The 14,733-nt window shown below is 41.9% G+C and overlaps 1 protein-coding gene and 1 long non-coding RNA gene across 3 annotated transcripts in view; one reads left to right on the top strand and one right to left on the bottom strand.

Moving 5' to 3' along the window:
- The window catches only part of EFNA5 (ephrin A5), a 521,261-nt gene that overhangs the window by 202,084 nt on the left and 304,444 nt on the right, over positions 1 to 14,733 (bottom strand). Inside the window, exons 1-2 of one of the 2 annotated variants that reach the window (XM_064405003.1) lie at positions 4,794 to 4,933; positions 3,414 to 4,692 (exon numbers count right to left, since the gene is read on the bottom strand). The exons of the other annotated variant lie outside the window; for it this stretch is intronic. Coding sequence (XP_064261073.1) covers positions 3,414 to 3,538 — 125 coding nt within the window. The 5' untranslated portion in view covers positions 3,539 to 4,692; positions 4,794 to 4,933. Of the gene's footprint in view, positions 1 to 3,413; positions 4,693 to 4,793; positions 4,934 to 14,733 lie in introns of those variants that run through there. 2 annotated transcript variants of the gene reach the window in all.
- LOC135291018 (uncharacterized) lies at positions 4,951 to 9,864 on the top strand. Its single transcript, XR_010353889.1, has 3 exons — positions 4,951 to 5,171; positions 5,515 to 5,649; positions 8,952 to 9,864. It is a non-coding gene; the product is annotated as an uncharacterized LOC135291018 (long non-coding RNA).

The raw sequence follows: 14,733 nt of genomic DNA, 5'->3' as shown, positions 1-14,733 counted from the left end.
TTAAAACAAGTAGTTCAGCTCGAACTGTGACAAGATTAGAAACAGTAGCAGGCATGACGCTGGTAGACCGCTTCAAAATTTGGCCCTGGTACACTACATTTGGTCTGAATTCTAATTAAAAGGACACTATCAATCAATATTAAATGAATATGCTCCATTCCAAAACTGAGCATTGTATTCAGAATAGCATTCCCTGATGATAATAGTTTGCAGTCCCATATAAGAAAACATCTATGCAAAGAGTGCTGAAGGACTAATGCACTTTAAGGTGGAAGTTAGAATTTGTGTTCATATAATTCTAAGCCTACATAAATAAACAAATAAAAGAAATGACATTTTTGAGCTTACTTGAGGATTCATTTCCAATCAATTAATTTTCCTACATAAATAAACAAATAAAAGAAATGACATTTTTGAGCTTACTTGAGGATTCATTTCCAATCAAAAAAAAAGGATTAAAAAAGTTATTTTATTTATACTTCAAAATTTTAATACCTAAGCATGTTTTCACCTGGAATTGGACTACAACATTTATAGAAGGTGCATGCTGATAATTAAATATTAAAGAATAGTAAAGCATGGCAATACTTTAAACATTTCCAAGAACTGACTTTGACTCTGTAAAATTAAAAAACTTTGTTACTTGTACATGCTGACAATAATGACCATACACTTTCTGTTTAGCAGAAACTTTGACAACTAACCAAGGAATGTAATATGAATTTTTCTAATAGACTCTCATGATTTTTTATTTACCAAACATTGTTCATACCAGGTGGGTCACTCAACAATTTGCTAATGTGTCTTTCAATGAGAATGAAATCTTTACATATTTCTGCAAGTTGCTGGAGTCTAATAATTATAAAAATTAAACCATCAAAACTGAAGGAAGGACAATCATTACCAAATTCTTCAAAGTTTAAATGAACTCTTAATTTAGAGTGCCTTTATCATTATTAAGATGATCAATATTTCAATTTTAAAGGAATTAATTAGTTCTATTAATTAGTTGTATTAGTTCTAAATTCAGTTTGTTAATTCTGAATAAATACAATACAGAAGAAAGCTAAATCACAATGGTAGTATTTGTGTTTATAGAATGACAGTATATTTTGTCCTCTAATTTCAAACAGATATCACCAAGTAAGCATCTCTACTTACTTCTACATGCATTCATCTCCTGAGTCTGCCTCTAGATGAAGATAAATCACTGCAAACTTATTCCTGCAACATTGTCAAATGCTCTAAGAATTTTGATATCCAAAGACAATTTTGTCTTCAGCTCAGGTTCAGATGAAACAAATTCAAAAGATAAGTGCTTTCTTTTCTTTGTGTCTCTTCCACCTACCATTCAGGTGTTTGCCTGTTTTTCTGTAATGCTCGTGTTACTTAGAAAGTACACACGAACTGGCACACTGTATAAAACAAAGGAGAGTTGCATCTGCACCCCGCTCTTTCTCATATTTTTAACTCACAAATAAACATGGCATGTCCATATAGATACATCCGTTGTGAGAGAGCAATATTTTAAGACAATAAATGTTTGGTTTTAAAACAGAAGGTTTAGAAACATCTTTAAATTAACTCTTCCTCTACTGTTTGGAAGAATAGCAAAACTAAGTTTTCTTTGCAGTGTGTTGATGTTTATGTTGGATTAATAAGAGTAGTATAGTATTAATATATGATTTAACTTACTTGAATCCTTGTAAATATAATTCAGTGTAATGCCCATCGACTGGGTAAGCATTGTTTGTACCTTCTAGTATCTTTACCTACCTACAGTTAAGATGACCACACATAAGATAACAGAAGTGAAAAATCTTGAATCTAAGGCTAATTTTGAAGTATTTTAACTGTTATGCTAGCAATGTATGCATTTTGTCACCCCTATTTCTTTCAATGATCTTCCTTTCGCCCAGTGGGATTTAAGAATATAACCTTTTTTTTTCCCCTAACAATTACATTTCATTTTGCATAAAAACAGAAACAAAAATTCTGATTTTTAGATGCAAACAATTTTTGGGGACATATGTTCTCTGATGGGTGATGTGAGGTGCAACTTTTCACCTTATTTACTCTGAGTACTCTTTTTCAAGCAACACATGTAGAAAGAGGAGAATGTAAAGAGAGGCATTTCAAATCACAGATGCTCATCATACCCAAACATGATTGTTTCTGTTTCAAGTTTTTTGGGCTAATTATTTATTGCTGAGGGGTTGAGATCAGGAGCACAGTAATGAAGTGCAGGACAGACTAGCTAACTCTGGGCACTTGAAAATTCTGCCCGTTAACTTCTGCGTCTCTTATTTTAAATCTACTCTGGAATACCGAGCAGTGGCGTTTTCTGCAGGCAACAGAGATCTATTAAAAAACATGACCTGTGACAAAAATCAATGTGCTAATCTCAAGCCAAACAGCAGCATCAGAAGCATAAAAAAGAGATAACATTAGATAAACGTCCTCAAATTTACTTAGACTAGCCTGACAGGTTTATCAAAAAAAAAAAAAAAAAAAAAAAAAAAAAAAAAAAAAAAAAGTAAGCCTGCCACGGGCACATTGACAAGGCAAAAATATTATAACACCCAGATGACCTTTTACCTAAACATGGAGGAAGACTGAAATTTTCTGATGCTAAATATGAGGGAAAACTCCAGAAAAAAAAAGCCAAAAACAATTAAATTAAACCTTCCTTTCCAGAGCTGAACTGCACTCAGAGCCTGGTGCTAGGAACCCTCCGACGCCAGGAGAGCTGACTGCGCCAGCACCACTCGGCCCCGACTGCGGGGACTCCGACAATGCGCCGTCTCTGTCCGGCGTACCGGGCAGACCCCGGCCCGGGACGCGTGCCCACCTCGCTTCCTCACCTCCAGCCCGCGCGGATGAGTCCCCGCCGGGCGGGCAGCGCAGGGCACGGCCGCGCAAAGCCGCTCCTGACAACCACCCCACCCGGGGCGCCGCGTAGGTCTTGCCGAGGACGCAGAGCCCTGCCTAGGGCCGGCTCCCTGCTACCGGCGGACACCACGCCTGCCAAAGGAAACCTTCAGGGCACCCCCAGGGGACCGCTACCTGTGCCCTTCATCACTCCCGAGCTCCCGGAGCAGGGTTGGCAACAGATATGGGCTGCCCCGCGGCCAGGGGCGCCCACGTCCCCTGCCGGGAGCGCATTCATCCGGCTCCTGCGGGCCGGCGGCCGCCGATCCCGGGGAAGCCTTGGAGGGAAGGGATAGAGGAGAGGAAAAAATCCCCCCCGCCACCCGCCGCACCGTCGCTGGCTGCAGCCCTGAACCTCCGTAAAAGAAGTTTTCGTCTCCTTCTTGCAGTCGGTCTCTCGACATGTCTCCGGCGCCGGAGCGTCACTGCGCGCCCGCCCGCCGATCCCCTACCCGGTGCGCGCCCGCGGCCGCCCCGCGTACCTGGGGTTGGAGCTGTTCCAGTACACGGCGTAGCGGTCGGCCACCGCCTTGGCGCCGGGCTCCTGCCCGCGCACGCACACCCACAGCGCCGCGACCGCCAGCAGCAGCATCTCCACGTGCGGCATCGCGCCCGGCCGGCGGCGCGGCGAGGCGGGATGCGGGAAAAATAAAGAAAAGGGAAAGGGGGGGGGGGGGGGGGGGGATCGGGGGAGAAGGCAGGCAGAACCGAGCCGGGGCGCGGGAGTTCTGGGGCGAATAAATAAAAAGTAAGTGCGGAGGGGGTGGGCTCCGCGGCGTGCTGCGCCGCAACGAGCGGAGGGCGCCTAGCGCCGCAGACGAGCAGCAGGCGGGGAGGGTGATCCGCGGCCCCTCAGGAAGCCTCACCCCGGCAGGAGCTGGTGGGGACCGAGACGGATGGCGGCGGCAAGCAGCGAGCGGTTCTCATTCACCGGGAATTCCGCACGGAGCCCACGGCACGACATACACCGGCCCGCCGGCGCGGCGGGCGGGCGAGAGCAGTTTCCTCCGCCCCCTGCGAGCGGCCCCAGCGGCGCTGACGGCCGGAGTGAGCGGGGATGGAAGGAGCGAACGAGCGGGAGACGAGGCTGAGGAGCGGGAAGGAGGAGGAGATGTTTCCCTTGGAAGCCCACGGGGGGCCTTGGCAATATATTAAAGGCCGCCGGCTGGTAACGGGAGGAGAAGTATCCGCAGATGTCAAAGCACAAAGTTTGTGTCTTCCTTTCTGGCCCTCCGCTCCCCTCAAATGAGCAACAAAAACAAGGGGAAAAAAAGGTGGGGGGAGGGGAAGGGGGGGAGAAGAAGCAAAAGCCCTGAGGAGTTTTCTCGCTGCGCTGACGGAGTTGAGAAGCCTGTTCTGCAGCACGGAGTGTCTTGAAGGAGACTTTGTGGAGTGGTTTTCTTGTCCTTCCTGTTCCTGGGCGGTGGATGCACCAAAGACTGAGCAACAGCGAAGAAAAAAAAAAAAAAAAAAAGGCGGGGGGGAGGAAAAAAAAGAACGGCCAATCCAAGAAATATAGCGGCGTGGAAACCAAGGAGATGAACGTTTAAAAAAAAAATGTTTTATGAGAGGGCGTGGGGAAAAGCAAAATCTCGGAGAAGTGCAAAATCAAGCCTGCAAACTCCTCTGATGATGCTGGTCTTGGCTGGCCTCTCCTGCTCGGGAAACGAATGGAGTGATACGGCGAGGTGCGGAAATCTGATTCAGCCTCCCGGAGCCTCTCTGAGATAAAGCAGGGTCCAGTCCCGTGAACATCAACTTCTGCGGAAGGACAAAACAGGTTGAAGGATCAGGGAGGAGATGAGAGTAAAAGAAGCCACCCCTCAGATGACTACATAGGAAGATCGAAAAAAAAAACCAACCACCCCAGATCTTCTCGGTCTTGCCCAACAGCTGCTCCCCTTTTCCCTCTGAAGCAGCAGCAAGAGCAGCAAGGAAAAATATACTACGCCAGCAGGCAAATAAATAAACTTGAATGCAGCGGCAGGCAGGGAGGGATCGTAAAAAGCGACGAGGATTGGAGGGGCAAAAGTCGGTTTTGAGAAAAAAAAAAAAAAAGCTTTATGGGAGGAAAAAAATCTTTAAACAGTCACGCCCCCTTTTGCAATGACCGGTCCCTTCACTGCGTGTAAATTCGACATCAGCAACCTGGAAAAGCTAGGAGCCTGGCGTGCTGAGCTGTCTCTGTGCATGCGTGTGTGCGACAGGCAGCCTCAGAGATGTATACGCGGTATAGCGAGGTACGCACGCACACACGGACACACACACACAGAGCACGCATACATACATGCATACGCAAGGGTGCGATCTGGCTAGCGCCGTGTGCGTGAGGGATGAAGACGAGGAGGAGGTGCAGGCAGCCAGCTCGAAACACGGGCGCTGCTGCTTGATCATGTGGGATTTTTACACGCAGTTTACTTTGGAAAGGGGGGGATTTGCCGCCGCAGCCAGTCAGGACATAGCCTGCTGTTTGCTTATGATACCCTTTTTTTTTCCTCTATTTTTTTCCTTTTTTTTTTTTTTTTTTTTTTTTTTTTTTTTTTTTTTTTACACGTCGACCTGATTGGCTTGCAACACGAGAAGGGAGGCGTCGTCCCGAGCTTCTCCTCCTCCATGCCAAAAAAAAAAAAAACCAACACCCAACCCCACCTTCTGGAAACCTGACTAATTGAATTACTAAGAACTCGGATTGGTTCCTGTGCAGCCTTACTGCTAAAGGTAACCATTTCATCGCCGGATGCTGCGACAGGCATTGCGCGGGACAAGCGTGTGGGCGAATTTCCGCCTGCCACGCAAAACAGTGTGCCGAGAAATTCCATCGAAACAGCAAACTCTCCGCGTTCCCCCGCGGCGGGACTCGGCACCACGCCCCGGGCGACGCGCGGCAGCCCTGGCCCCGCACAGCGCGGCACAGCGGGACCCGACGAGGCGCGGGCGGACCTTCCGTAGCCGTGGTGGGGGCTGTGCTCCGCCACCCGCTGCCGCCGACACCCCGACACCGGCGGCGGTGCATGGTGGGCGCCGGGCAGGCGTTCTGCCGCCAAATGCCCACGGGTGCGGGGAGGGAGCGGTGCGGTGCGGCGCGGGCAGGTGAGCGGCCCCCGCGGGCGAGCCGGGACCGGAGCCTCCTCCCGCCGCTACCACCCGCCGGCGTTGCTAGGGTGACGGCGGCCAGCGCCGCGGCCGTCCCGTCCCATCCCACCCCGTCCCGTTCCGTGCCTGCCCCGGCCCGGCCCGCGGGGCCGCTCCCACCGCAGGCCCGGCTCGTTCGGAAGCGCCCCGACTCCCCCCAGTGGCGCGGCGGCGCAGCGCGGGCAGAGCGGCGGCCGCATCCTGCGCGGGGCTCGGCTCTGCCGCGCTGCTGCTCGCTGGGCTGCTCAGTTCCCTGTGGTTCTCCTCAGCGTGAAGAAGGACGCTGCGGGTTAATCTTCACCTATCACATCATCCAAACTGCCCGCGACTCCTGCTCTTCGCCCTCCGCTCTGAAGTTCACTGAAGCGACGGAGCATGGGCTGGAGTTAAAAAGAAACAATCAAACCCCTTGGGTTGGTTTTTAAAAATTTTTGGGGTATGTTTTTGGTTTGGGGGATGGGGTTTGTTTGTTCGTTTGTTTGTTTTGTTTTAATCGAAGTATTTTACGGTTTTCAAAGCTTTACTATTAAAAGCTTAAAAACTTGTCGCCCCGTGGTCTTTCTCCAGCCTTGTTTACAATGTGTTGACATATGTAGATTAGTGTTAGTAGCGTGCAAAGTACATCAGCCAAGTAAATGACCCAGGTATAACAGGCACCATAAACTCAAACTCTCTACATTCCTTTTCATTATTAGAATCCCAGCAATTCCTATCTTTTTGCCATCTTTGAATTAAGTTCTTTTAATAGACATAAGCACATGCAATATTTCCTTAGTCTTTTTTTCTCCATCACAGATAGACATGTGGAAATTACTGTCCTTGTAGGAAGCAAAATAAATAACACTTTCTTTTTTTTCCCCGAAGAATCTCCTCAGCCACATTTGTAAGAAATGCTCAATATTTTTTTCCTCTTTGTTCTCCTTGTGAGAAGTATCACAGGGAAGGAGCAAGGGGTCAGTTTGTACAACTTAAAATACATTTTAATAGCAGAGTCAGACCTTAATCTAGTATATAAAATGTCCTTCCAGGACTGCAATGATAGAGTTTGGGGGTTTTTTTAAAGCTGTGAAAATAAGGCAAACTATTAATAACTGGGGAAAAAATAAAAAAATACTAACAATAGCAGGAATATATCATTTTCCCCTGCTTTACTTAGCAAGCAAGCTGTAGGTGGCTGTATCTTAGTAGTTTATAAACAATACAAAGTCATAAATCCTTTGGATTGAAGATGTAAATTAATTCCACAAGTAAAACTAAATACCAGTTTAATAAAGAGAAGGCGAGAATATTTTTTACATAGCCACTTCACAGAACTGATCAAATTTGCAGTACCCAGGAACTTGCCATCTTCTAGCCCATTCTCCATTTTCATGCTTACATGATTACACAATTATTGATAGCACAGTTGTAAAATGCTTCTGTGTAACAATGGCTCCTGGCATTAGCGCTCATTAGACAGAAAGGTGAATACTGTTAACAAGTGATCCAGCACCAGTGAAACTATTTTGAATACAGGTTTAGAAAAATTTGTATGTGTGCACAGTGAATGTTTAGAACTGCCTCTGACAAGCCTCCCCTGGACCTTCAGCACAAAGGAACCTTTACCATCCACTGCAGAGCCTGTACTTTCTCGGTGGCTGCACAGAATTCCTGAGGGTTGATGTGCTGTGCTGCAGTCACTACCTTAATTGATCACATAGCTCAAAATAATTAAACTAAGCATAACCTAAGACTTTGTCTAAGGAAAAAGTGATGTGTCTGAATATTTTCTTTCTTTGCTGATTGCCATTAACAATGCACACTATTTTTATCATTGTAACACCATAAATCATTTTTATCTGTTCAAGATATCAATAATTTCTGGACAATGTAGGTAGATTTGTTGAAATATAATTTTAGTTCTTGTATTTGCCATTCAGGGATACTTTGTCACTCATAAAACAGAAAATAGCAAATATATCTCTGCATTGTTCCCATAGCTTGTATGAGTGATTTTTATCTTCTATAAATTTGAGCAGTGCTTCAGAAGTAAAACTAACTGGTAGGACCAAATCCACCTTTTTTTCTGACATTAAATCCAGTGACTTTAAAGATATTCAACAGGCAAATATCATGGGCTCTTTCCATTTGTTAAAACCCAGAGAATTAAGGAAAGTCCATTCTGGAAAAATGGATCCATACTGCAAATTATAGCTGCAATATATAGCTGCATCTTAAAAGTATTTCCCCCCCAACCCCAAAACTTTGTCAAATTTTGTCAAAATGTGCTTTTTAAAATCATATGTTAACATTTCAGTAAAATTTTATTAAACATAACCAGACAAAAATACATATATTTTCCTACAGCTGGTCTGAATTTAAATAATCTGCCATATTTTGTTAAAAGGCTGAACAAAATTTCAGCATATTTGTTTATCAGTGGTAACCCTGGACCTGTATTTTTCAGGACCTGAAAGCATCCTGCTTTCTAATCTTTGTAATCACTCTCTGATTGCATAAACATGTTGACAAAAATTATTTAGAAGCAATCTCAGCTTAAAGTTTTACAAATTGATAACTGAACAGAATGGTTAATCATCACAAATTCTCTCACCTTTTTTAGTAATCCCTGATACTGTAGGCTGTCAAAGAATAATTCTGAACAAAATCTTGGACTAATTTCCATATGAGAAGAGTAGGTACCATAGACATAAACAATACTGTTGGAGAGAATTACTGAATTCTTTGTAGAGAAGTGTGTTCCTAATTTGATTGCAAATATTGTCCACAGGATAAGAGCTTTCTTTCTAGATGATTTCTCTAATTTAAAAATATTTTCCATCTCAGACACATTTACTGTGAGAGACTCTGTGTATGTATCTATTTCTTTTGTCCTTGTTTCCTCATAGGAAGAAGAAATAATCTTATGAAAAGAATATAAGGAAATGGCTTCAGACAAACCTTAACCAGTATTTATTTGTGCATGTAAGTATTTTCAACTTGCTAGAATGGAGGAATTAAATTAAGATTCTCGATACTCTTTTTGTTATGCTGTCTGGCGACTCCCTTGCTCCCCTAACCCTCATTTTCCAGTCCACTAACCAGGGATAGATTATATGTTTACTCTACTGAGTAATGTACTGAGGCTCAATAACTTCATGGGTTTGGATGCTCAAAGAAGCAGATTCAAGACCCTTGTATAAAAATAAAAGAAAATGCCATAGCACAAAATACAGTAATTGAATTTTAAATAACTTTTAAAGGGGTATCTTTCTGAGGTATTTTCAGGAATATTAGTTTGTCCGGCAATTATGCACGTTCCTTTTTGCCTATGGTTCTTAAGAATTTGCTATTGTTTTTAATGAAAATCTAGTTATCAACTTTGCTTCCATTTCAGTTTGTCGGCTCAAATCCTGTGTGTCTGGCTGAGCAGTCAAAAAGATCTTTAGCTCACAAATTGGGCAAGATCTTTTCAGCACATAACTTTGAATGTGAGTCTGAAAATTTGCAAAATTTAATACATTGAGAAAAACTTTGAGAAGGAGCCAAAATATTTTGTACCTTCATATAGCTATTTCATTATTTTTTTCATCCCCAAAGCTTGCAAGGGAGAAAATTACAAGTCACAAGATTTTCAAAGACATAAATCTATTCCTAGACACAGAAGTACTGAAGTTAAATGCAATGTCCCCTCCATATATGTAGGTAATAACTAAGACATAGTGTGTTGCCAGTCAAGTTTGTTTGTCTTCATAAATACTTTTGCTCATGTTTGCTAAATATCTAATTATGAGGATTTTTTTTGTTGACACACCTTAAAGAGCTCAAAATTTATGCCTTTGTGAAGTTAAAATATTTTAATATTGTCAGTTTGAAAGGCCAAATAAAAGCATTTGTTTCTACCCACTCAAGAGCCTGTGTAGAGTGTCTGTCTTTACAAAATGTAAAGCTCATTGCACTGATTTGTCATTAATATTGATTCAATAAGAATAACTGAAATCTCTCATCAATAAAGTTGAAGCAAGAGAATCCATGGCCCTAGGATAAATATAGAGCTTTCCTTTTCCCATCCACTTCAATTCCTAAAGACATTAATTTTAAGATCTTTTTTAAAGACTTTTGAAAGCAATTGCTCAATCTTAATTTATTATAGAGCCAAGATATTGCAAAACCTCTAATTTTGGTATTATCACTGTAGAAGCAAGTATTTAAAGCATGTAGGAGCAAGAAAGACTAAGTACTGTACTGTAAAAATAAAGTATAATGCAGAAAAAAAAAACAAACAGAGACAGTGGACAGTATTAATGTAGTTATTGCAAAGATTGCTGTTTACTCCTGCAAAAAGCTCTGTACTGAGCAGATAGGTTATACAGGTTATACAGATTATGTTACATGATCAGGCTCTCATTTCAGCATCCATTTCAGCATCCTATGATGACAGGGCAGGACTCAAACCAGCTAAAGTAAATATTAATCCTGTTTGACCTTGTGATACTCTTAAATTATATTTTGTGTTGCTTGCTGTTCAAATGTACATGCTGAGACTGCATTTTTCCAGACTCCTTGTGATGAAAGTTAGCCTTTCAGGATTCTTTCTCTGCACTAAGTAATTGCATGTGGTGGTCTAGAACTTCAGCATTTGTTTAGAAACCCTCTTTTCAAGCAGTCTTTTCAAAACAGACAGAAGGAGTTTTAAAAAAATAACAAACAAAACAAAATCCTCAGAAGACTAAAAGAGGTTTACATGCATGTAAAACCAAACACTGAATTCACAATAACATGACCAGCAACAGGTGTTCGCAGGTTGATGTGGTCTTTAGTTTTGTAGTGATGCATTGACTAATGCAGAAATCACTGATCTTGCTTATGGGCATGCTGTCTTCTGTTTGTTGCTGATTTAAGCCTTGTTCCATAGGATAGACAGCTAGGATATTTTTTTGTCTGTGTCCAGATAAGTGAAGGAAAACAAGTTAGAAAATAAAGGCACAGGTTATCACCCGGAAACATGATGGAAATCCTGTACTTGATTGCCATAAACCCCTATGCAGTAAACATGATTATTAATTTTTATTATTAATAGCACACTTTACAAGAATAAAAAAATTGACAAGATACCCTTTAATAATTTTCAGAATTTAATCAACTTTCAGGATAATTTTCAATTTAAGTTTGTGCAGCTGCAACCATTATTCTTGTTCATTTTACATATGAATCATAAGCTGTAAAATCATAAACAGTTCCTATTGTTGCAAAACCCTGTGCTTGCTTGTGCAGATCTTTCGGTACATAGCAAAGCCTTAGACTTTGACACTGTTCCTTCATCACACAGCACCACCCATTAACTAACATTACTCACCTTAGTGAAAATGAATCAACTTTAAAAAACCCCCAACAACAGAGCTGCAGAGTAGGTTATGACAGATCATGCCACAATTCTGGACTGAGTTAGCACTGGAGGCTATCACTGCCCTGATGTGTTGCACAAGTAAGGGTTTTATAGACTAAAGACAGTCTGAGGAGTTTACACACAGAAGTAGTTGAATGGCACAAGACAGTATCTCCATTCAGGAAACTTCAGAGCTCCTTCGCTAAGGGACGCTCAGCATGTGTCACAAGCTGGAGGGCTCTGTGCAGAGGAGATGCTTTCCTCATCAGGGGAGCAGACCTGACAGGGCATTGCGGGGTGCCGTGGGTGACACATGGCTTGAGCAGATGGTGGTCTCCAAGACGTCTGTCAGCATGGCACAAACGTTACCCCCGTGAGTGTTTGGTGCAATGCTATTTGCTTTGTACAGCAGCAGCTCCACTAGTACTGCAGCCATGGAACAAAGTCTTTTGTGCTGGGGAGAAAATCTAATCTGGTTGAAAGAACAAACAGAAACAAGACTGATATATATTACTGCAGTTAATTAGCAAGCAAATTCTGGCTAAGTCTGTGTGTAGCTATGCATTTTGGAAGGTTTAGCTGGAATAAAGAAATCTCCGAGGTTTCAGTGATGAAACACTGAAGAGTTTTTTTACTGTAGGTGGGGTGGAAGACCCTTGCAGTGTTTTTAGCTGTTGGACTTCAACAATGCTTTTAATTAAAAAGCCTATTCTTAGACTCATGTAACTGAGAGAAAATAAACCCTTTCCTTTAGAAACTGCATTTATGAACAGTTTGCAGAGTAGAGTTTGAAGAGTGAGGCCTAAATGTTTTTGAAATAGCAACTGTCACATTCATGCCTGTATACCTGTTATTTGTAGTCCTGTACTTGTGTGAATTCCAACATGAAATAGAAAGACAAAGACATTAATGAGCACAACAGAATACTTTCAAAACAGTCATGAGGGAAAGGATATTATCTTAGCCTTCTTTATTCCTAAATCAGAGAGGTCCACTAACACAGCACATTTGTTGTAGATTTTGTAGACAACCTTTTCCACTGCATGGTTTACTAAGTTGGGCTGACTCTTGAATTCCAGGAGATTAGACTCAGCCAAACAAGAACAGAACAGAATTAGCTGCCTTGTGTGATCTATGCCAATAAAACAGACATCAGCTTGACAACTGCCAGTCTGATAATCATCATGGAAAGCTAAATGCAGAAAAGCAACAAGGTTAAAATATTTTAGGACTGTTTAACAAGACTTCAGTTGCAGTCTCACTGTCAGTGAAGGTGCTGTGGATCTAGTGGAGAATGGATTTATGAAAACATTGCAACAGTTTAAATTGCATTGTTTGCTTTGTGCCAGTTCTAAGTTAATATTATTCTCCTTACCATCAGCTGTGCCATAGCCTTCTATAGCATTGTACTGTCAGAGGAGAAAATATGAGAATTTTATTTTCTTGGACATAATATCAAAAACTTAGACAAGAAAAAGTAGTCTTTCGGCACTCATGAACCCTCTTCCTTCATTGTGATTTTTTTAAATAAGTTTCATCTCAGATGAGCTTTTGCACAGACTTCTCTGCTTAATGAAAATTATTCATTAAAATATTAGTCTTTTTAATTGAAGTTACAGGAGACTTGAACAGTTAAGAAATTAATTTCACACCTTTTTGGCGATCATTTGCTTTTACTGTCCTTCATTTTGGACCTTGGCCATAGGCACTCCAAAGACATACATTGTTGTGGTGTGTTTTTTATTAGTAGGTTTATTGTTTGATTTGTAATTTGGTAGTTTCCTTATGCTGTTTTCCTTTTTGTTTCTGCCCTTTTCCCAGAACTTTCGTAATTTTTCTTAGATGCCAGTTTCTTTTTGAACCTGCCCTCTTTCAAGAAACTTCCCTGTTAGTTTTGTATTTCTCCAAACTTTATTAGTTCACTGAGACTGTTCTCCTCCCTTGGGATTCTTTATTGGTTTATACATTGTATTTCCCGCCTTGTTTTTACTCCCAATTCTCCTGACTTGTTAAACATTGTATCCTCTCCTTGGCATCTGCCCCCCCCCCCCCCCCCCCCCCCCCCCGTATCTAAGCTCCTGTCTGCCCCTTGTTCAGGGTCCCGGGAGGCATAAGAGGGGAAGTTTTACCATCGAATAAAGTTACCCCGGGACCCATGTGCTGCTCTTTGTTTTACACTGCGCCTTCACTGGTAGCTGGGATTCAATGGGGCTCAAGGGGGGATCTTCCACCGCACCCCTCCCCCTCCTGTCATCAGCTAGCCGGGAGGAGCGACAATGCATTTTACCTTTGACATTGGAAAGGTGTTCTCAAAACTAGTTTTTTCAACATTCCATTTCAAAGGGAAGAAAGCAGAAGATAGTGGAATCCAGCTACAAGATAACTGAAATACAGTTCTGAAATGTAGGACTATCTTACAACTGTTGAAGGAAAATGCTGCAATCACGAATTGAAGGACTAGAGATTAATCCTAAAAGGGTAGAAATAAGATCATGAAAAGAATTCATTAGAAGACTTCTTAATTAGGTGGGATTATTAATATCTTATAAAATCCTCTGTGTATTCTTAGATAATTTAGCATTTCAGCATAAACAAAAGAAAACAAACAATAATTGTGTTACACTTCTGAAATCCTTTTGTCAACAGGCATATGGTAGAAACAGAATGGAAAATCACATTATCTAAAGGCTGCCAATTAAATCACTTAAAAGAGTAAAAAGTTTTTCACTTTGAGTGACAATTGATGTTTTCTGCTGTCCAAATGTTTCTGCATCTTCCCTGCCAAGAAATAGGAATAACGATTAATTTTGTGTAACTATTAAACTTTACTTCAGAGGGGAAAGAAAGGAAAAAGGGGAAAAACCCTGGGGCAAATCAAATCACAATGTGGCAATCTGAGGACTGAGGTCAATAGTCAGAGTGGATTTTTTTTATTGCTAAGTTACCTAGGATTTGATTGGTTTGATCCTCCTTTGACATGTAATAGAATATCAGAACTTTATCAGAAGGAATTTGCTACTTGATTTTATTGCCACATATTCCCATTTAACAGAACCCTGAGGTTAAATTCTAAGTTTGTCTACATGACCTAGTTAGCTGCAGAGTAGATGTTCTTTGTTCAGAGTGTACCACTAAGGTTGCAACTGCTATATCACAGCACTGAGTAAAACATCCTGCTCCTGCAAGGTGCTGAGTGAGACTGCCACACAGAGCATATTCATTTCTCCTTATCTTTGTTGCTGTAAAGGATGTTTAGAATTTTACAGAAATTAATCCAATAGTATTAGACCTAGAGTGGATAAATC

This window comes from Passer domesticus, chromosome Z, assembly GCF_036417665.1.
Source record: "Passer domesticus isolate bPasDom1 chromosome Z, bPasDom1.hap1, whole genome shotgun sequence".
NCBI classification, from domain to species: Eukaryota; Metazoa; Chordata; class Aves; order Passeriformes; family Passeridae; genus Passer; species Passer domesticus.
This window is presented reverse-complemented; position numbering and strand designations above follow the sequence as displayed.